The sequence below is a fragment of the Gracilinanus agilis genome, chromosome 2, assembly GCF_016433145.1.
Source record: "Gracilinanus agilis isolate LMUSP501 chromosome 2, AgileGrace, whole genome shotgun sequence".
In the NCBI taxonomy this organism is placed as follows: domain Eukaryota; kingdom Metazoa; phylum Chordata; class Mammalia; order Didelphimorphia; family Didelphidae; genus Gracilinanus; species Gracilinanus agilis.
In genome coordinates, this window is record NC_058131.1 from 679302470 (window position 1) to 679325985 (window position 23516).

At 46.8% G+C, this 23516-nt stretch overlaps 1 protein-coding gene across 1 annotated transcript in view; it reads left to right on the forward strand.

Moving 5' to 3' along the window:
- The window catches only part of HCN4 (hyperpolarization activated cyclic nucleotide gated potassium channel 4), a 131549-nt gene extending 110222 nt beyond the window's left edge, over positions 1-21327 (forward strand). The window contains exons 4-8 of the mRNA XM_044662844.1: positions 10368-10586; positions 17265-17411; positions 17727-17967; positions 19148-19312; positions 19880-21327. Coding sequence (XP_044518779.1) covers positions 10368-10586; positions 17265-17411; positions 17727-17967; positions 19148-19312; positions 19880-21327 — 2220 coding nt within the window. The remainder of the gene's footprint in view (positions 1-10367; positions 10587-17264; positions 17412-17726; positions 17968-19147; positions 19313-19879) is intronic.
- The last annotated feature ends 2189 nt before the right edge of the window (positions 21328-23516 follow it).

A 23516-nucleotide genomic window follows, 5' to 3' on the forward strand; every position in this document is an offset into this window, starting at 1 on the left:
CTCGATTTTAATTCTAGAGGTGGAAGGGATCTCAGACGCCAATTCCCCTCCTTTTAGAGGTTAGGAATTAGAGGTCCAGGAAAGGTAAGGGATTTGTCCAAGGTTACATAGGTAGTAATCATTAAAAACAGAATTGGAATCCAGGTCTTTGGATTCTGAAGCCAGCACTATTTCCACTAAACCAAGCTGCCTTCAGTCCAATGTGGAGATGGTTTAAGTCCATGAGAGACAAAGCATCCTAAGAATGCCATTCTAGTATCATCTTTCCATCCTTTGTATGTAGAGGTAGGACTTATATCTTTATCCCCAGAAACATGATGAGCTTTCAGGAGTGGGAATGGGCCACATGGAATTCCTTATAACCAAGAAACCACACTTATTCATGTTCAGTAAACATTTATTAAGCAAGTGATATGGACTCTGCTGGCCGCCATAGATACAAAGATAAAAGTGAATAAACCTGCCCTCAAAGAGCTTACATTCTACCAGTGAGAAGTAACATGGACACACAGATAAAATGCAAGGCAATCTGAGGAGGGAGGGTGTACAGCAAATGGGAAGGGGTGATGAAGGAAGGCTTCTTGGAGGAGGTGTCACCTCCAGAGCCCTGGAGGAAGATGAGATGGTTGGCTAGGATAATGGATTGGTCTGGGGTCAAGATTAGGAATCAGGCTGCGATTAGAGCATCACTGGCAGACTATAGTTGGCCCTTTTCCCAAGAAGAACTAGACTGTGAAGAGTTAGGGTAGAGTCATATTGTGGGGTCCTAGAAGGCATGTTCGAAGCCATCTAAGCCAACTCCAAAGCTCCAAGAAAGGAAGTGATTTGTTCAAGGTCCCAGAGTGAGAGTAAGAGGTAAAGCCAAGGGATGATCTCAGGATGGCACACTAGAATGGAGTGTTTGTGTATGCTAAGAATTGGGGCTCAATAGCTCTGGGTCTGGGGTGAGGGGGCTCATTCTGTGACTTAGAGGTCAGATTGTGGTCACAGTTAGGAGTCACTCTTTAGCTGGGGAGGAAAGTCTCTCCTCATTAAACCAAAGGACTCCCATGAAAAGCAAACACCCAAACTTCATTAATCTACTGAGCTAAAAGGCCCCCAATGATACAGAACAGCAAGAAAACTGGTCCCATTCCACTCTCATAAAGGGGCCACATAACGTCCTCTGAGGCACAAAGGGGGTCTCTAGTGGCAGAAAAAGCAAAAAAAAAAAAGGATGGAAGCAAAATGAGGGAAACGGTTTCTCTTCTGCTTGTTTGGAAAGGATTTCCTGGGATCACATACAGATTAACCATCTTTAATCAAGCAAATGAGAGATCTTGGTATGGGAGACCAAATGTGACATCACAGATACCAAGGAGCCTTGGTGGGAGGAAACTCAGGGCAAACTATGGCAGGGAAGGCACTACTTAATTCAAGAGAATTGAGTTAGGTAGAAGGGGAGATGAGGACAGTATTGGTCTTATTTCCATAGAAGTTTCACAGTTTGATGGATCTATGATATCAGTCATATAGGAACCCATCTTCACCCCCTCATCCCTTATGACTTTAGTCCATTTTGCTCTATAAATACTCCACAAAGTTTTATATACAGATATAATATATATGCATATTACATATACAGTATATATTCATAGTATATATGTGTATATATATAGAGAGAGAGAGAGAAGGAGAGAGAGAGAGAAGGAGATAGACAGAGAGAGGAGAGAGAAAGAGAGAGGGAGAAAGAGGGAAAGAGAGAGAGGAAGAAAGAGGGAGAGAGAGAGGGAAAGAAAGAAAGGGAGAGGGAGAGAGAAAAAGAGAGAGAGAAAGGGAGGGAGAGAAAGAAAGAGAGAGGGAGAGAGAGTATATTTATGTACATATACATACATACATATATATATATACACACACATATATACAGAGTCAATGATTTGGGGCCATCTAGGTCTCTTAGAATTGCTTGAATAGTATCCCCCCCTCCAATCTGCTTCCTCAATTCCCGCTAGTTGGGTCCACAGAAGACACCTGACTCTTTCTCCTCCTGGAGGGTTCTAGGAGTCATCCTGAGGAATTGGGGTTTCTAATACTATCACTAATGAGCCCCCAGGCATGTGCTCCCCCAATATCAGTCAACTAATTGGTATCAATTAGCCTTTCTAAGAGTATTTACTGAGGCTTAACAAGGACAGAAATTATAATATCTCCCAAACTGAGCTCACTCTTCCCTGTGCACATACACAGTCCCAGAGGAGAGTGGGTGCAGGCTTGAAGCACAAAGAAATAATGCCCATGTGCAGAGAACATATGGGGCTGAAGGGTGCCTCACAGTTCTTGCCGTGGGAGTCCTTTAGCAGGGTTCCCACCAACGGTGACTCATGAGTCGCTTCCTTGCTCAGCTGAGCAGTGTCTCCCTTGACAGGTCAAACCACTCTTGGGCTGGGTCAGAGAGGTTCCTCAGTTGGGCGCAGCTGTTACTGCTGCTGGCTCCTGTGACTGTTCATTACTGATTCTGGCTGCTGCAGGAACTTTTGATGGCTCTTTAACTTACGGTGTCATAATCTGGTCAATTCTATCTTTGAATACTGGCTTGACCTATGATCAGTAAAGAATAAACCAAAAAGAAACAGGAATTGTGCCTTCGCAGAACCATGGTAGCTGGGTGGACAAATCCAGCTTGTCGCTGCCTTTCCTGCCAACCAGAAGCTCATGAGTCTTGTTCATTGAAAAGCCATCAGGGAGCAGAGAAGGAGATGGTCCTGCCATAAAACCCTTCCGGTCTAATTCAGCTTCCTGTATCATCAGTCCTCCAGGCTCTTTGGATCACCAGAAGACTGTAACTCTTGGGGTACCAGATCTTCAGTCACTCACACATGGCCAAAAGAAGCCTCTCTTGTTGAAATGAAACCAGACAGAAAGTACAACAAATTCTCCGTAATGGAGGGAAAGGCTCCTCCATCATATATGCATGGAAACTAATCCAAACCAAGATTTCCTATGCTTACCTACAATAGCAGCTGAACAAGTAGAGTAGGACAGGGAGGCAGGCAAGGGTCTGGGAGACTATTCTTGGATAGCATCAGAGAATATGGGGCTCTCCGTCATTTACTTCTCACTCTCTCTAACAACACTGATAGGGGCAACTAAGTGTTCAGTGACAGAGGCAGGTGCTCCTGGGTTCAAGTCTGACCTCAGACAATTCCCACTTCCTGGGGGAAGTCACTTAACTCTCATTGCCTAGCCCATAAGGCTCTCCTGCCTTGGAACCAATATATAGTACTGATTCTATGACATTAGGTTAGAGTCTTAAAAAACAAGACTGACCCATCTTTTATAGCATCTCTGTGATGTTATCCTTACCGCCACTTCTCCTAAGGAATTCTGCACTAAGTAATGCCCTGTAGTCTCATCTCACCTTGTGCCCCTGAATTACATACAATTTTAATTCTTCAGGGCTGTTGTGTTCCATGGCTTGTAGCCACAGAGGGTCACTGGCAGATGACTTTTTCCAAGGAGAAACTTTAGGTCCTAAAAAGCACCCCATAATGTCAGCTGACTCACCTTCTCCTCTTCTGGCTCATCACCTTAGGGCCAAACACTTGGTGATGAATTCCCTGGCCAGGACAAGCAGCCCTTTAATAAAATTCTAATTGAATGTCTATTAGATATTCACCTAGGTGGAAATTTATAAATGTGATGGGGAGGGAGGGAGCATGGAGATAAAATGCTTGGTGAAGAGCATTTCAATAAGAATCAAAGGAGAAATCAACAGAGACCTTATGATATCGAGGGAAATCGCACATCTCCAGGTCAATGACAGGAATTGGTTTAAAAGTTCCTAACACAAATCACAAAGCCAATATGGCAGAATATAGTTGTGTGTTTGGGGAGGGGACCAGTGGATTGGGGAAGGGAGCAGTATTTTGGCTTTCCCAATATCCTTAAAGCAGATACAGTTGACAAATTCTTGACTTGCTTTGCTGATGATTTCATTCTTTTTAAGAAGGTGAAGATACTGATCAATGACATATGTAAAACTCAGTGGAATTACATTGGCTATATGGGGGAGGGAGAAGGGGAAGGAAAGAACATGAATCATGTAACCATGGAAAAATATTCCAAATCAATTAATTAAATAAAATTTTTCAATTAAAAAAAAAGAAAAAAAAGAAGGTGAACACACAACTGCTTGATCACATGGTTCGATGGGGATATGATTGGGGATGTAGACTCTATAAACGATCACCCTAGTGCAAATATCAATAATATGGAAATAGGTCTTGATCAATGACACATGTAAAACCCAATAGAATTGCTCATTGGTCATGGGAGGGGGTGGGAGCAGGGCAGAGAAAGAACATGAATCCTATAGCCATGGAAAAATATTCTAAAATATATAAATGAATGAATGAATGAATTTTAATAAAGAAAAAAAGGTGAAGAAAGCAAAATAAGGAACTGCTGTTCTTGAGCTGATTGCAACCAATGAGGAAGAATTGGTTGGTAAAATAGAAATGACAGGAACCTTGGAAGGCAGTGACCATGGGATATTGGAGTGAGTTTGTGACTGATAAGGAAGGGAATGCCTTGAATACTTTAGACATCAAGAGTGGATTTCATAGTTCAGAAATAAGACAGGTCAGATTCTAAAGATCTGAGGTTATCGAAGGGCAGTAGTGGGTCTGCTGTGGCTGGGATGTACACTCCTTCCTTATCTCCAGCATCTAAAATCCTTGGCTTTTTTCATGGCTTTACTGAGGAGCCACCTCCTCCTTGAGGCCTCCCTAGATCTTCAAATTACCACACTTTTATATTCTCTGTTTACATGTTGTATTTGGTAGAATGTAAGCTCCTCGAGGGGACTGCCTTTTCATTTATTTTTGTCTCTGTATTCCCAGTGATTCACTCACAGTAGGCACTTAATAAATAAATGGTTGTTGATTTGGACTGAACATAATTGGCTTTAAAGGAGAGAGAGTTTTTCAAGAATGTCCTTTTCATGATGCAGTCATACAGACAGCTGATTCTAATCAGGAAGCACAAGGGAAGATCCATACAGCTGCCTGGGGAACTCATCCACAAGCTCAAATGTTTAGAGGACAAGCATCAATACATGTATAACTGGGATGGAATCGCTGGCCAGCACTAGGAGGGGGAAGGGAAGGGAGAAGTTTGACCATATAACTTAGGAATCTGTGTATAAATTTGTTAGTACATGTAATTGGTAAAAAAAAATTATAAAACATAAAAAAGGACAAGTATCAGAAATGGAAAAAAAAAGATAAATTGAGGATGAATACAGAAAAGAGTCAAAGACCTATAAGAAAATGGGCAGGCTTTAAAATCCATTAGGAAAATATGCTCCTGATAAATGTTAAAGAAAATAAAGATTTTTTTTCCACTGAGGGCAAAAAAAGGCTCTAAAACTATGCCTATCCTTTGACCTGGCAAAACCACTGTATCTGTATCCCAAAGATTCTTTTAAAAAGGAAAAGGGCTTACCTCTACAAAAATATCTACAGCAGCTCTTTTTGTGGTGGCAAAGAATTAGAAATTAAGGGGTTAGCCATCCATTGAGGACTGGCTGAACACATTAGGGTAGGTGATGTTGATGGAATTCCATTGTATTATAAGAAATGACAAACAGGATGCTCTTTAAAAAGCCAGGAAAGACTTACATGAACTGATGCAAAGTAAAGTGAGCAGGACCAGAGAAATTGTACATAGTAACAGCAATACAACAGAAATTGTACATAGTAACAGTTCAATGATCCACAGTGGATGACTTGGCTATTTTCAGCAATACAATGATCCACAATAATTCCAAAGGACGCCTGTGGGAAAATGCTATCCACCTCCAGAGAAAGAACTGATAGAGATCAAAGCAGACTTTTTTTTTTAAAAAAACAGCTGTTTGATTTGATGCTTTCTTCACATGATGAATATGAAATTGTGTTTTTTATGACTGCACATTTATAAATTGTATCACATTACCTGCCAGCTGAGAGGAGAGAGAAGGAGGGAGAGAATTTGAACATTAAAAAAATTTTAAAGAATGTTAAAAGTTTTTACATGTAATTTGGAATAAAATATTAAAATTGAGGGCAAGAGAACTGATTCTAATAAGGAAGAAAAAGGGAAGATCCATATAGCTGCCCAGGGAACTCATCCACAAATGCAGATGTTTAAAGGACAACAGAGAAAAAGTAGAACAGTGACTGAAGTCGTATGTCGTTTCTCTTTTCCCTACTAAAGAGAATTACTTTCAGGCTAGTAAAAATGGAAGGGGAGGGAAAGTTTTCAGGGAATTGAAATATGAGACAAATAAAGGGGAAGAGAAAAAATAATCTTTGTTCCTTAGACCTGGACAAAGTAAACTCTCTTGTGCCAAAATAACTGTGAATGTTAGTGCTGAACTCCTGTCAGTGCTATTTGAGGAACTGTGGAAAGTAGAAGAGGTGCCTAAGGACTGGAAAGAAGCAAATATTGTTCCAGTTTTTAGGAGGTAAATTATTTCAAAGTATAGGTCAGTGAGCTTGACTTTAACTCCTGAAAAATGCTAAAGATTGCTCAAGAATAAATCATGCCAGACTTCACGTGGTCTTCTTCTGAAGACAATATCCATCCATCCAGGGAATGCCATTGAACATGCCTACATCTCAAAATCAAAATCAAAAGATGATTTATCATGACATCCCTATGGACAACTGGGAGACATTGATTGAATGTTAATCAAACCTGGTTAAATTATCAGACTCAAAGAATTTTGACTGAAGGGATTATTGGAGGTGGGGGCAGGTCTCTTGTGGAGTGCCTCAAGGCTCTGTGTTCTACTCCAGTTCTTTTCAACATTTTAATAAATGACTTGGATGCAAGGACTCTTAGCAAATGCAAAGAAGACAGGATTCTGGGAGGGATAGCTATTCTATTACTTGATATAAATGATACAAAAAAGATGCTGGAACAGTGAATGGGCTGAAGATAACAGGATGAAATTTAATAGGGCTCCTCATAGTTTCAACAACCAGCTGCAGATACAGAATTGGGGGAAGAAGTTGAGGAAGAAGTTCATGTAAGAGAGACTTAGGGGTTCTCGAGGACCACAGGCTTAACGGGAGTCAGTCATGGGATATGGCCACCTGAAGAAGAAGCCTGATGATCTTAGGTCTGCATTAATACAGGGAAGCACTGGGTCAAGAATATGGGAGGTCACAGTCCTGCCATACTTTGTCCTGGGAATAATGTCCAGTTCAGGACATCAAATATTAGAAGGAATGTTGAAACTGTGTCCAAAAAAGGAAAAGAAGCAGGATGGTGGGAGGCCTGGAGATCGTGCCATAGGAGAATGGGCTGAAGAAAGTATGAAGATGTTTAGCCTAATGCAGAGAAATCTGGAGGCAGGTGGTATAATCGTTGCCTTTTAAGCATTTGAGGAAGTCATATAGAAATTATCTCATGTCCTTGCATAGCTCCAGAAGGCAAACAAGTGTCTCAGTAAGTGCCTAGATGGAAGAGAAAACTATTAGGTGCCCACTGAGTGCCAGGCACTATGCTAAATACTTTTCATATAGATGGAGGTTAGGTGGGTAAAATGCTGGACCTAGAAGCAGAAAGACTGGAGTTCAAATTCTACCTCAAATACACACTGGGTGACCCTGGGCAAGTCACTAAACCTCTACTTGCCTCAGTTTCCTCATTTACTAGGCACTGTGCTAAGCACTTAGCAAATATTATTTCATTTGATTTTCACAACTCTTGAGAAGTAGGTGCTATTCATTATCCTCGTTTTGCTTTTGAGGCGGACAGAGGTTAAGAGACTTTTCCAGAGTCACACAATCAATAAATGTTTGAGGCTGGATTTGAACTCAGGTCTTCCTCACTGAAGGCTAGTCCCTGTACTCTTTACTTACCTCCCCCTCATAATGCTCTCTCTTCTTTCAAGACACAACTGAAGCATCATGAAACCATTAAGGATTCCCCCTCCTCTCTCCACCCAGATGCTAGTGCCCTCCCTAATTACCTTTTATTTAACAATCTTGCATTTATTCTCTTTATATTTATTCTGTTCCCTTTATAAATGTCCCAACTGTGTGCCCTTCATCCCCACTCCACTAGATTATAAATTTTCAAATAAGTGAGTTTCCTCCTCCATCTGCCACACAGTAGTTGCTTATTAAATGCACGTTGATTGATTAAGTAATTGATTTAAATCACAAAAGGGGCAGATTCTGGATTTCTTCACAATGAGCCATTCAAAAAAGTCTTAAGGAGTTGGTACCGGGGTTCAGGACGAAAGAGGTTGGATGGCCATTTGTCAGGGTTGCCCGGAGAGGATTCAGGCCCAGAAATGGGATGTCCCAGATGACCTCGAGGTCCCTCCTTCCCAATTCTGAGAATCTGATCTCTGTGACTGCTCTATCAAAGGGTCTCAGTGGATTGGAGTTTATAGAAAGGGGTTGCCCTGACACATGACCTAATCGATACTGATGGGGTTGATAGCTGATAGATATTGACACAGTCCTGTTAAGTTTGCAAAGGGGACTTTGTAATGTAATGATCTCCCCTTCAAGCCCCCCATCAAATCTCTGAAGCAAGTACTACAGATCATATCCCCACTTTGCAAAAGAGGAAACTAAGGCTGACATCGATTTTCCCGGGGAATTCATTGGGAATACAGAGGAATCCCACTGAGGTAGTATTAAAAGCCCTCTTCCTGATAAAAATCTCTATACTAGGCAAGGTCCCCTGTTCATTTCAGTAAGAGACTTGTCCTGAGAGGCAGGCTCTGAGAGGGGTGATTAGGCAAGCCCCCAGACCCTGAGGAAGGACAAGTCAGCTGGATGTACGCTCAAAAGCCTTCATTAGGAATCTCCTAGCTGGATACTGTCTTTATTGAGAGAATTGCCCAGATGTAGGCTCCACTCCTGCCCAGTCTTCTAGTCTGAGAGAGAAGCCTCTGCTGAGAAAAAAACAATTTGGGGAAATCAAAGGGCAAAACTAAGTCACAGGACTGCCCCCATTTTAGATTTCTAACTCAGACGAATTGGGCTTTGCCTCTTACCAGGCATATGAATGACCTCACTCCACCAGCCTGGGCTGCATTGGCTGGGACAGAACAGAAATCTCCTCTTGTTGTCATCCTTCCACAGACAACCACATGGTCCTTAAGACATTTAACCCTTTCCCTTCCTCTTCCCCCCAATCCCTACTCCTGACCCTTTGGACAAAAACTGCCTTTCTTCTCATATGAACATCTGAGTACCTGGATGATTTTCTTTTTGTTTTTTTTGGGGGGGGGCATTGTTTTAATTTTAAATATAACTGTCTTTTAAGATTTGTGATGGGGAATGCTCTCTACCTCCAGAGAAAGAACCAGTGGAGTTGGATGGATGTTGATCTAAGCCAGTGATTCCCAAAGTGGGTGCTACCGCCCCCTGGTGGGTGCTGCAGTGATGGGGGGGGGTGTGGTGATGGCCACAGGTGCATTTATTTATCTTTCCTATTAATTGTTATTAAGATTTTTTAAAAATTAATTTCCAGGGGGCTAAGTAATATTTTTTCTGGAAAGGGGACGGTAGGCCAAAAAAGTTTGGGAACCACTGATATAAGCAAACTATAATCACATCTGTGTATTCACGATTTTATTTGGGATTTAGGTTATATATCTGAATGTGCTCTTACATCAGTGACCAATATGGAAGTGTGTTTTTTATGGCAATAACAAAGAATTAAAAAAATAACTACCACTTTCCAATGACTCCTCCCTTTCTCACCATCTCCTTCCCCGCCACAGACATACACAACAGAACCTCCTGATCTATCTCTGACAAAGTCAACAAATCAGCCTCCTGACTATATCTGATAGGATCCTCCTGCTTCAGCCCAGCCTGGTTCAGTCCCAGCCAAGATATTTTCCCTGGAACACAGGCGCAGGGTGTCCATAATTAACAAAGCAAGGAAAAGCTTGGAAGGTGGGGAAGCAAATAGGAAATCATAGCTTTGGTCAGATGAAACTCGAGGGTGGAATGTGGCAATGGGAAGGTCCACCGTGTTCTGTAGGAAGGTACCCACGGCTCAGCACCTTTCCACAGAGAGGAGAGAGACCTGCCCTCCTTTCAGGCTGTGGAAGCCTCAGGTTGTCCCAGCCAATCATAGTTCTGAAGCCTCTGAGAATTGTTTTTGGTTGGTTTTTTTTTTTACATTCCAGTGGTCAGCATGTGTATCATCATCCTTCCTTCCCTCCGCATCAGTTCATATAAGTCTTCTTCCCCAGGAGTCTTCCTTCCTTTGGTTTGGAAATTTAATATTCCAACCCTAAACCAGGTTCCTTGTTCTGTGGATGTGGAAGATAATGTCTGTCTATTTGTCCGTCTGTCTGTCTCCAGAATGACTCGTGGGGGAAGCAGTACTCCTATGCTTTGTTCAAGGCCATGAGCCACATGCTCTGTATAGGTTATGGGAAGCAGGCACCAGTGGGCATGTCGGACGTCTGGCTCACCATGCTCAGCATGATCGTGGGTGCCACCTGCTACGCCATGTTCATCGGCCATGCCACAGCCCTCATCCAGTCACTGGACTCCTCGAGGCGCCAGTACCAGGAGAAGGTAAGTCAGAGAGGGGCTCTCTGGGGTAGCCCTTGATGGCTGGCAAGACTAATGTTAGCAAGTCACCTTCTTCTAATGCTCTACAGTTTACAAAGTGCTTTTTTCACCACCACTTTGCCAGACAGTGGATATTGGCTCCATTTTTACAGATGAGGAAGGAAGCCAGGAATCAAGAGATGGGTTGGGACTTGCCTACAGTATTACAGCTAGTTGGCAGGGACCTACCTAGGGTTTTAGCTTGGGTGTCTTGAATCCAAGAGTTGTGATCTTAATGATGATTGTGTGATGTGTTATGCCCTATTGCTTCTTGGAGTGAGTGGTGTTTACCTACTTCCAATCCCAGCAGCATTCCTTGGTACATGGTGCCCAAGGTAGTCCAGGGGAAGTCTGGAGTAACCTGTCTGTTGACCTTCTTCTGGGATAGGAAATAAGGGGGTGAACCTCCATGCCCCAAGTGCTATGAGAGTCACCTTATGGGAGCTCACAATCCAATTGGAAGACTGGCATGAACACACCCAGCAGACAGATAGCAGTATGGACAATCATGTTTGAAGACAGGATTCTACTACAGGAACTCAGAGGAGGAGATCAATGGGCTGGGACTGGAAGGACTGGTAGTATGAAGAGGTGGACAGGAAGAGAGAGGGCATGGAAGGCTTAAGGAATAGTAGAGGTAGGTGGCTAACAGCTCTCCTCTATGGAAGGAACATGGTACAGATCTGTAAGAATTGCATCCAAGATGAACCTGGAAAGATGGAACTGGATTGTAAAGGACCTTGAATGCCAAGCTTGGGTTTTATTCTATAGGCAAAGGGAGGCACAGGGTTAGTTGATTGGGAGACTGCATGATGTGAGCACTAGTCCATATTGACCTGACATGATGTGAATGGTGGATTGGAGGGGTCAAGGATGACCAGAGGCAGGGGGCCCTGGACCAGACTGACCCAGCCCCAACTCTGACCACAAAGTGCAGATAAGGTACTGATACTAGTCTAGGGGGAGTCACCCGGTGGGAATGGATGTTGAAAGAGGAATGGATCCAAGAGATATTCTGAAGGAAAAAAAAGCAGGATCTGGTGCCTGATTGGATGTAGAGGCAAGGGAGAGGGAAAGGAACAGGTCAAAGGGCACTTTTGAGGCTGAATAGCTCTCAGGAGCCTGAGGGACTGGCTTACTGGATTTGGTGGTCTCGAGGATAGATCTAGACCTCCATAATGTCCCTCATGGCACATTTGTAACTTGAACTTAAGTACTTATAACAAAGACATAGTCCATGCCTGGCTTCATAGTGTCTGGTAGGGAGCTATGACAGGGATGGCTGCAGCTATTATACTATTCTAATATAATACTATTATACTAATATAATATATGTCTGATAAAGATATAAGAGAAGGACAGAGCAGAGAATAAGATCTGAAAGGACAAAGATCAGGTTGGGAGTGAAGTTGGGCAGTGGAGAGGAGATGGAGAAAATCAGAGAATCAAGAAATCAGAATCCTGTACAAAGTGGCATTTGGGTTGGGTTTTAAAGGATAAGTTGAAATCCCAAAGGTCCAAAGGTTCCAGTAGAGAGAAGGCCTTTCAGGTATATGGAATGAATGAGCGAGGGCTTGGGTTTAAGGCAAAGGTTTAACTGAGCAGAGAATATGTGGAGGAGAGCAGAGTGACATTAAGATCAGAGACCAGGAGCCAAGCATTTCTCCAGCACCTGCTTTGTGCCAGGCACTGAGCGAAGCACTGGAGATTCAGTGGAAGGCAAAAGACAGTTCCTGGTCTCAAGGAACCCACAGTCTTCTGGGGGAGACAACTAGATATAAAACAGATGGGATAGGATGTCAGTGGGCAGCTGGGTGGCTCCGTGCATAGAATACCTGGTCTGTTATTAGGAAGACCTTAGTTCAGATCTGGCTCTCAGACACTTACTAGCAGTATAACCCAGGGCAAGCCACTTCATCCTGTTTGCCTCAGTTTCCTCATCTGTAAAATGAACTGGAGAAGGAAATGGCAAACCACTCCAGTATCTCTGCCAAGAAATGGAGTCACAAAGGGTCATACAAGACTGAAATGACTGAAGAACCACAAAATGGAAGAGCAACCCCTCGCAATGAAGGGATGACCAGGAAAGACCTCTTGAATAAGATCAGAGGAGAGGGTGAGGTGAGGAGGATTCCAGGTAGGGGGAGACAATGGAAACTCAAAAAGTTGGGAAGTGGAAGGTCTTGTGTGGGAAACAGCATGGAAATCAGTGTCACTAGATTGTAGAGTTCATGGATAGGAGTAAAGATACTGGAAATACAGGAAGAGATTAGATTATGAAGGGCTTTGAACACCAAACAGAGGACTTTATATTTGATTTCTGATCAGAGAGATCAGATTTGATAGGAGATCAGACATCTAGAGATGGAAGTGACCTTAAGAGGTCATCAAATTCAAACCCCTCATTTCACAAATGAGGAAACATCCCCAGAGTGGTTAAACGACTTAACTGTAGTCACAAAGGTTGTAAGCTGCTGAGCCACGATTTGAACTCAGATCCTTTACCTTCACATCCAGCACTCTTGACAGTATCACATTGACTCCAAGGTTAGTCAGGTTGTAGAGAGCCTTGAACCTACCGTAGGCATATGTGTAAACATCCTTCGTGCATAGACAGGGATATGGTTTGGGATGGGTACCCATCTCTTCTCTCCCCAGGATGCCCAATGCTAGAGATGTTCCCTCTCAAAATAGATGGATGGGAGCCAGTGGAGAGCCGTAGCTGTAGGAACAGCTAGTCCAGCAATGCTTCCTGCCCAGTGAGCTCCAGCCTTCACTCTCAGCCACGCCTGCCTCTCCAGGGGCCCAGGTGACTTTGTCTGCCCTGGTGCTGGCTGCATTAATATTCATGGCAAATCATTACTCATCTCCCTCACCTTCCCCTCGCCCAACCTTGACCTGCCCAGCAGAGGACTGAATGAGAGCTGAAGCTTCTGCTGTTCTAGAAAGGGAGGGCAGAGGGAAGTCAGCACTTATCGAGCCCCACTGGGCAGACAGCTCTTGACTCAGCTGTGTTTCTGGGAGGCAGCAAGAACTCAGAGGAGGGAGAGATCATTGTGGACTCACGTGGTCAGGGAAGGCTTCCTAGAAGAGTAGAACTTGATCAGGTCCTTGAGAGAGGTAGAGACTGGACCGATGGAGAGGAAAAGGGGGAGTAGAGAGTCTACTGATGACTTGTGTGGGATGGAACAGAGCCTAGAGCTGGGAAGGAAGCTGGTAGAGTGGGGAGTGGAAGGGAACCTTGGGATGGGGTTTGGTCACAATTAGAGTCAGTCTCTGATAGAATTAAGGGGTCAGTCCATAGGGGTTAGTGGTCACTAATGACTGGGATTAGGCTTAAGGATCATTTTGTGACTGGAGAACCATTGAAGTTGGGGAAGGGATCAAGGCTCAGTCTTTGCCCATGGTTAGGGGAAGGGATGTGCTGGAGTCGGCTCCAAGAACCCATTGTTAAATTTTCAGTGACAGCATTTACACCCCAGAAATCAGCAACTACTACCAAATCCCGACTTGATTTATTGTTTTGTGGATTGTCCAAATTTAAGAAAGTGACGAAGAAAATGTTAACACTTACCTATATGTTGTGTGTATGTTTTTTCCCTAATATCTGATTGTTAAATATTGACTAGCACTCTCCTTGTTAGGGGTCAGTCTAGGATAAAACTAGGGATGGAGCTGTTTGGGGGATTAAAGGCTAGTTTGTGGCTGGGCTTAAGGGGTGCTTTGTAGCCAGAGTTGGGGGCTGGGTCGGGGCTGAGTCTCTGGCCAGTGGGCTGGCAGAGTGTTCCAGTTTTTCTTTGGGTGGCGTCTTTTACCCCAAAGTTGGCTCGCACCCATGACCTTGGCCTCCTTAGCTCTGAGCACACATGGCTGTGGGAATCCTGAGAATGCAAACAGTCTGGTGGCAGCTGTCTGTGAAGGAGGGTGTTTATACCCACACGAGGATGCCCGTCTCCCCACACATGCTTCACTCGCTTTCCGCAGACGCAGCCCTCAAACGCACACATCTCTGTGTACCATTTGTGTGACACGTGTTCATATGCTTCCACATACTCAGAGACAAACCCAGGGGAGAAAGGCCAGTGATGGGCTGCCGGGAGGGGAGAGTGCAATGGGACTGGTGATACTGGTTCCTTCTCCCTGTGTCCAGCATGGACCAGCTCCCCATCTAATGGCCGTGGAAGGCAGGACTGCTGGATGGGAAAACGCCCCTGTCACATCGCCAGGGGCTTTTTATTTCTGTAATAAGAGCCTTGTAGCACTCTTGGCTGGGAATCTTAGTACAGTATCATGGTGCACTAGGAAGAGGACTGGATTAGGCACCGACCATTCTGTGACCTTGGATAAGTCACCTCTCCTGTCTCAGCCTCATTTTCATTTATAAAACAAATAAGTTGGAGTAGACGAGTTCTAAGGTTCCTTCTAATTCCAAATTTCTGACCCGTGTTCCTGATGCCAGGACTCACTTCAGTCCTTTTCAGTCAAGTTTGAGTCTTCATGATGCCATTTTTGGCTTTTCTTGGCAAAGATACTAGAATGGTTTGCCATTTTCTTTTCTAGCTCATTTTACAGATAAAGAAACTGAGGCAGATGAAGTTAAGTGTCATGCCCAGGGTCACACAGCTAGTAAGTGTCTGAAGCCAAATTTGAACTGATGAAGGTGTCTTCCTGACTCCAGGCCCGTTGCTCTGTCCACCTTGCCACCTAGCTGCCCTTGCCAGGACTCATGCCAGCAACAAAAATGCTTGTTGCTATCCTAATGATCACTATTAATTCTTCAGTGCAAGAAGTAATGAGTGTATGACCTCAGCACAGACTTGTAGCCTGAAATACAAATTCTTCTGCTTTGCCCTTCCAGCCCTTCACAATTTGGCTCCAAGTGACCTTTCCAGACGTGTTCTTCACCAATGTCTTTCATAAGTGCTACCTGGCCACACTGCTTAGTTTGAGGGTCACCTCACCTCATACCACATTCTACCTTGGCATAAGCTGCCTCCCACATTAGCCTCAGAACATTCCCAGACTCAACTAGGCAGCCAGGCGCCACAGTGGCTAGAGTGTCAGACCTGGAGTCAGGAAGATTCATTTTTCTGAGTTCAAATCTGGCCTCGGACAGTTACTAGCTGGGTGACCCTGGGCAAATCACTTAACCCTGTTTGCCTCAGTTTCCTCATCTGTCAAATGAGCTGGACAAGGAAATGGCAGACCACTCTAGTATCTTTGACAAGAAAATTCCAAATGGAGTCATGGAGAGTTGGACACAACTGAACAACAATGACAACAAGGCAGGAGAATTATCTAGGATTGCTGACACCCAAGATACTGATGCCATCACTATGCCACATGATGACCAATATCTCTAAAAATCACTCTGTTTTTGCCTCACATATATTTTTCATTTACATCTTTCTGTGTGTCTATATCTTCTTTTTCCCTCCTTGTAAAGGAATGTAAACTCCTTGAAGGCAGGGATTGTTTGGGTGGGAGTTTTTGCCTCCCCAGTGCCTGACACATTGCTTATTTAATGCTAGTCAAATGAATGAATGAATGAGTTGATTAACAGAGCTGAACAACACATTCATGGTCTGATGTTGGGGTAGGAATCTTTGGGGTACAATGGTCCTCTGAGTATCTATGGGGCTTTGCCCGGGGAGCATGTGTGAGGAAATAAAAACTCTGTTGGAAGAAGACCAAAGAGATCCACTCCCAAATGGGGTTTCCGTTTTCTTCCTTGACCACTTACTGTTTTACTTGTCCTTTACTGGCCAAGACTTCCCTGCTATAGGTGGAACAGGGAGTCCTATGTTGGCCCTCTACCAGTGATGCCTCTTAAATCCCATATCCCATGGTGCTCTGATTCTCTCAATTAGATTGAGAACCTGGCACTTAGAGCTAGAGGAGACCTCAGGGATCATCAAGGCCCACTCTTATTTTACAAATGAGGAAACTAAGGCTCAGAGAAAGAGGTAACTTGCTCAAGGTCACACAAATAAAAGACCAAGTGGGATTTGAATTCAAGTCTCAGTGTTAGGACTCCACACCCAAGCCTCTTCTCACTGCCCTGGTCCACTAAGATTCTCCTCATCTAAACAAAAACACCCCCTACCTTCTTTTCTGTGCACCCATGAGGAAGAAGGTGGAACTTTTAGAAGAAATATATTGGCCTTGAAAGGAATGAAGATAAAATTGAGACCAACTTTTGGGGGCTTTGGAGGATGCGGATTTGGGGTTGAATCCCAACCCTGCTGCTTACTACCAGTGTGACCTTGGACAAGTTACTCCCTGGGTCTCAGTTTCCTCATCTCTAAAATGATGGAGCTGGACCAGATTCTCTCTGAGGTTCCTGCCAGCTCAATAGGTCCTGCGATCTATTAAATCTCAGAATTAGGGCTCTAAAATCCCTTCCCCCAATCCAGCCATAGAGTCCAGCTATTAAGACCAGGGTCTATCTGTCTCACATGAGGGTCTGACCTGGCCACATGGTCCTGCCTCTGGGGGCTTCTGATCAAGAACCCCCTCTAAAACATCTGTTTCCCTTCTCTATCTCCATCTTTCTGTTGCTCCTCAGGGTGAGTTGAGGGGTCCCCCCTTCCTCTCCCATGGCCTACCCTGTGACCTCTGCACCTTCTTTCTCTTCCCCAGTACAAGCAAGTGGAACAGTACATGTCCTTCCACAAACTCCCACCTGACACAAGACAGCGCATCCATGACTACTATGAGCATCGCTACCAGGGCAAGATGTTTGATGAGGAGAGCATCCTGGGCGAGCTGAGCGAGCCACTACGGGAGGTGAGCGTGCCATCAACCACTGGGAGACAGAGAGCTATGAGCCCCCATTCACCAAATGTACCCTCCATTAGGGACCTAGAGAGGTGGGGTAGAGGAAAGGGGCGGGAAACCCTCTCTCTTAGTCTCTGCTCTCATGCTGGACCCTAATTATTTCTTCCTCTGAACCTCTTTTCCTCTCGTCTTCTTTTGTTTTTATCTGCCTCGTCTTTCCCGGGGTTCCCCTGCCCAATTTTGTACTTACTTCTTGATTTCTCTGTCCCACCCTTCTCCATTCCTGCTCCTGTCTCCCCACCTTTGCCATGGCTGGCCAAATAGGAGATTATCAACTTTAACTGCCGGAAGCTGGTGGCCTCGATGCCCCTGTTTGCCAATGCAGACCCCAACTTTGTGACATCGATGCTGACGAAGCTGCGGTTTGAGGTTTTCCAGCCAGGTGACTATATCATCCGAGAAGGCACCATCGGTAAAAAGATGTACTTCATTCAGCATGGTGTGGTCAGCGTCCTCACCAAGGGCAACAAAGAAACCAAGCTGGCAGATGGCTCCTACTTTGGAGGTAAGATAAAACTCTGTCTCCCCTACCCCCAAAATAGGACGACAGACTGCCAAGGCCTGAGCTACAAGAGCAATTAATCCCTTTACATTCTTCTCCTAGCCACTAGAAGGTGCTCCTTGAAGCGGGAGGTTGATAACCCCTTGGCAGGAGGGGGAACAGGGCAAAAAAGGAAGCTGAGATCTTGCCTGTAAAGCCAAGAGAGATAGAATCAGAGTAATAAGGACCACCCGTGCTAAGGCAGGGCCAGATAGCAAAAGTAGAAGGGAAGATGGGGTGTTGCTGATCATCCAGATCAGAAATAAGGCTCCCTATTTTAAAAAAAATATTTTAAACTAGATTTTATTTTTTTAATCAACAAATATTACCTTTCCTTTCACTTCTTCACTATTGTCCACTGAATAAAGGAAAAGAAAATATAAATCTTGTAACAAAATATCAATTCCCCCCCCCAAAATTCCTGCATTAGTCATGGCCAATATATATATCTCATTCTGCACCTTGAGCCTATCATCCCTTTTCTGTCAGGAGAGCCTGCTTTGTCATGAGTAGTTTATTGCATCAGTCAGAGTCCTTTTAAGCCTCTCAAAGATGTTTGTGCTTATAATAGTGTTACTACATAAATTATTCTCCTGATTCTACTCACTTCACCCTGCAGTTCATACAAGTCTTCCCCAGATTTTCTAAAAGCATCTTCCTTATCCTTTCTCATAGTTCCATAATGGCTTTGGCCAGTCCCCAGTTGAAGGACATCTCCTTAGTTTCCAGTTCTTTGCCAGTACCAAAAGAGGGAATACGATTTTTTTGTGTGCATATGGATCTTTATCCTCTTTCTTTGATTTCTTTGGGGAATATGCTTTGAGGCATATGTGGGGTACCGCTGGGTCAAAAAGGGATGCATGATTTAGTAACTTTCTAGGTGTCGTTACAAATTGCCTTGCAGAAGAGCAACCCTAGTTCACAGCTCTATCAGTCTTGTACACCGATGTGCCTGTTTTCCCCCAGTCCTTCCAACAATTGTCGTTTGGATTATCAATGCACTGAGCAGGATTCTTAAGAACCAGTACTACAACCAGGGCTTCATTTTAAGGTTGTCCCAGATTGGACCTGCTGAAGGACACGTGCCTCATCTTGGGCCATATCTCACATCTCCTTTGTCCTTCGTCTTGTCTCTCCCCTGTAGAGATATGCCTGCTGACCCGAGGGCGGCGCACGGCCAGTGTCCGAGCGGATACCTACTGCCGCTTGTATTCCCTCTCTGTGGACAACTTCAATGAGGTTCTAGAGGAATATCCCATGATGCGGCGAGCCTTTGAGACTGTGGCTTTGGACCGGTTGGACCGAATTGGTGAGTAGCGGTGGCAGGGGAGCTAGCTGAGCCTAGCGGTGGCAGGGGAGCCAGCTGAGCCTAGCGGTGGCAGGGGAGCCANCTAGCGGTGGCAGGGGAGCCAGCTGAGCCTAGCGGTGGCAGGGGAGCTAGCTGAGCCGCCATGTGGATGAAGCAAAAGGGAAAGGGGATGGTACAGCTGACCCCTCCTCATTTTATAGAGGGAAGAACCAAGGCTCAGACACACTGAGGAACTTGGCTGCAGGTCGTGCAGCAGCTCTAGGAAGGCATCCAGGACCTAGCTTTGCCCCTGCCCAAGGAGGAGCATTTGTCCATAATTCTTATTCTCGCCTGGATCTCGGCTCTCTCTCCTGCTGTCCCAAATCATGTCCTGTCTCTTTTGTAGAGACCTAGAGACACGCAGACCATTTCACCCAATCCCACGGAAACTCCTTATGGTGCCTCCCTGAGGAGGGCCCCCCCTTGGTATTCCCAGAGCCTGGCACAGTCCCTGGATCACAGCAGACCCTTAATCAATGTTTATTGATTGATTAATCATCTGTTCTTCCCTCCTTCTGCTCCTTCCAGGCAAGAAAAACTCCATCCTTCTGCATAAAGTCCAACATGACCTCAACTCAGGAGTCTTCAACTACCAGGAGAATGAGATCATCCAGCAGATCGTGCAACACGACCGGGAAATGGCGCACTGTGCACACCACGTTCAGTCGGCTGCAGTCTCCACTCCCACTCCGGTCATCTGGACGCCCTTGATTCAGGCCCCCCTGCAGGCAGCGGCTGCGACCACCTCTGTGGCCATCGCTCTCACCCACCACCCCCGCCTCCCTGCCGCCATCTTCCGACCCCCGACGGGCGCCGGCTCTGGGCTGGGCTCGCTGGGCCCCGGGCAGACGCCGAGGCACCTGAAACGTCTCCACTCGCTGATCCCGTCCGCACTGGGGTCCCCGGCCAGCACCCCGTCGCAGCTGGATACTCCTTCCTCGTCGTCCTTCCACATCCAGCAGCTGGCCGGCTTCTCAGCCCCGGCGGGCCTCAGCCCCTTCTCTTCGGCCAGCTCTCCTCCTGCGGGCCCCGGACCGCCCCCGCCAGGAGCCTGCGGCTCCCCGCTGGAGACGGCCTCGGCAGCCCCCACCACCCCGGCCGCCACTGGCTTCGGCCACTTCCAGAAGGCTTCGGGCGGCTCCCTGTCCTCCTCCGATTCACCGCTGCTCACTCCGCTCCCTGGCCGGAGCCGGTCCCCTCCGGGCACTCAGGTGCAGCCGCTGGCTGGGGCTGCGGGGGGGCTGGGGCTGCTGGAACACTTCTTGCCGCCTCCGGGCTCTTCGAGCTCCCCATCCTCTAGCCCAAGTCAGCTGGTTCAACCACCTGGAGCCTCTTCCCCAGCCTCCGTCCCACCAAGTGCATTAGGGATGTCACCAATGCAGCCGGAGAGGCTGCCCTTTGCCATGGGGGCCTCCGGAGGGGTGTCCTCGGTGGCCTTCACACCCAGGGGCCTCAGCCCCCCGAGTCAGAGCCCAGGCCCAGGGAGAACTTTTCCGTGTGCCCCACCCCGGGCATCAGGTTCCCATGGCTCCCTGCTTCTGCCCCCTGCCTCCAGCCCCCCACCACAGATCCCCCAGCGCCGGGGCACCCCGCCTCTCGCTCCAGGCCGCCTCACACAGGACCTCAAGCTCATCTCAGCCTCTCAACCAGCCCTCCCTCAGGATGGGGCTCAGACGCTGCTCCGGGGCTCCCCTCACTCCTCAGGGGAGTCCGTGGCTGCCTTCCCACCTTTCCGGGGTGGAGGCGGGGGCTTTGGACCCCTTGGAAGGCCCTTTGGCACAGGCCCGGCTCAGAGAGTCACCTTGCCTCGGCAGACGTCCTCAGGTTCTTTGCCCCCACCCCCACCGCTGTTTGGGGCTGAAGCTGCCTCTCCTGGGGGCCCCCCCCTGACTGCTGCCCCTCGGGGCCGAGAATCCACAGGGCTGGTGGGTGCTCCAGAGCCACCCGTCCGCTCCAAACTGCCTTCTAACCTCTGAACTCGGGCTCTTCCTCTTGCCCCGAATCTTTTCTTTCTCCCTCCTTCCTTTCTTCAGGTTTAACTGTGATTAGGAAAATGACAATAACAGTAATAATTATAATAACCCCCAACACACACACGCACAGCCCAGGACGGGAGAGCACCAGGCATTCCTCGAGCTGTCGATGGGGGGTCACTTGCTTTTAGAGATTCTTTGACCACTTGAGGAAAGGGGGGGCGGGAGGGAGGGCCTGAGAGCCCAGGAGAGAATGCGGGGGATGGAGGGAAGTCAGAGCTGTCCTGGGGAGCCAGACAGGGTCCGGGGTGGGGACGGCCAAGGGAGAGGGTTTCCCTGGGAAACGATCCCCCCTTCTTTGTTGGAGGTTACCCCGAGCAGAGGGACCTGAGCTCCAGAGGCTGAAGAGCATCCCGTCCCCTTTCCAACCTCAGTCCCAACCTCCGCCCCCTCCGCCTTCCCCTGGGGAAGGGTCCCACGGAGTTGGGGAGGGGGGGCTCCCCACGGAGCCGGGGTCAGGGTTGGCTGGCCTAGCAATTTTCTACCAAGAACCTAATGAGCTATAGATATGTATATGTATGTATGTATGAATGTACATGTATAGCCACATAGCGCCCTGTATAGCCATGTAGATACTGACAAAAACAGACACTCGCTGTAGTTTTAACCCAACAGTGCCTGGCAGCCCAGGCCATAGTGTACATAGGGCCTCCAGGCCCCCCGAGCCCAGCTTTGTAGAGCCCCTCCTTCCCCAGAGCCCGGGACCCCAGGGCAGCCCCCTCCTCAGCCTCAGGGCAGGGACTTCCACTGCTGAGATCGAGCAGAGTTACCTGCAGACATCTCAGCAGGGTCCCCTACCTAACCTGGCCCCCTCCCACCCCTACGTCAGGGAGTGGGGAGTCCGAAAGCCTGGGGCCCCCTCCCAGCTCTGCCCCCGCCTCCCTGGGGAACCCAGGGCCATTTGCCCTTTCTTTCCGAGGTTGTTTCCATATCTCTCAAGGGAGGGGGCTGGATCGGATGATCTCTAAGGTCTTTCCAGCTCCATATTCCAAGATTCCTCTCCCAAGGCCCTCTTTGCCCCAGTTTTATAGTGGGGGCTCCTTATTTCCTGGGCACGGGGCTCCCAGATGGAAGGACTTCAGTGCTCCCCAGCAGCCCCTCACCTGCCGCCTGCCTCGGTGAGGCAGAAACCTCCCAGCTAAAAGCACAGACCCTCCCTGAGAATGGAGGAAGGGACCGAGCTGGAGGGTCTGAGGTCACGGCTCCGTCCTCAGGCCCTTTAAGGGTCAGGGTCCCAGGGGGTCTCCTGCCCTGCCCCATATCAGTCACAAGACCCAGGGAGCAACAAGGTGGGTCTGTCCGTGTCTCAGCAGCATCTGTCTGGGAGTGGTGAGGAGGGGAGATATCCTGTTGTGATCTGGCAGCCAAAGATGGACTGTTAGCAACACAAATGGGCTCCCCTGGCCACAAGGCACCCCTTCAAAAGCTTCCTTTCAATTCTCTGCATCACCTGTTTGCCTAGCCTTGTGCTAGGTGCTATGGAGAAGACACTCCCTTGTCCTCAGGAAACTCAAAATCTAGTTTGAGTGATGATACAAAGAAAACTAAATAGCAAAAAAACAAAAACAAAAACAGTCAATAAAAGGCCAAATGAAAGGTGAAGACAGCGAGTACCATGGGGTGGAAGGCAGGGAGAAGAGGTCACTGCAGACTAGGATGAGGGGGGAAAGCTTCCTGGGGAAGAGTGGGGAGTGGACTTAAGCTGGCCAAGGAAGAATGAAGATAGGAGTGAGAAAGAGACTTCCATATTTGGGACAATGGTGTGAGCTGAGTTAATGGTGCGATTGGGTAACAAGGAGGAAATTAAAGAAGCTTATTGGGTTGATGGATTTTGGCGAGCCCCCTGGATCAAAGAATGGGCATATAGAATGGGGGTTGGACTATGGAGAGCACTGAATGCCATCCTAAAGAATTCATACTGTATCCTCAATCCTGGATCATAGAATGTTAGAACTAGAAGGAAATTTAGACAGCATCTAGTCCATTCCTCCTCACTTTAAAGGAGAAATAACTTACCCAGAATCATTTGCAGAGCTTATCCATGGCAGAATTCAGGCCAAGGTCTAAAATTCAGGTCTGTCAACTCACTGTCCAGAAGGCAATGGGGAACCACTATGGATTCTGGAATAGCA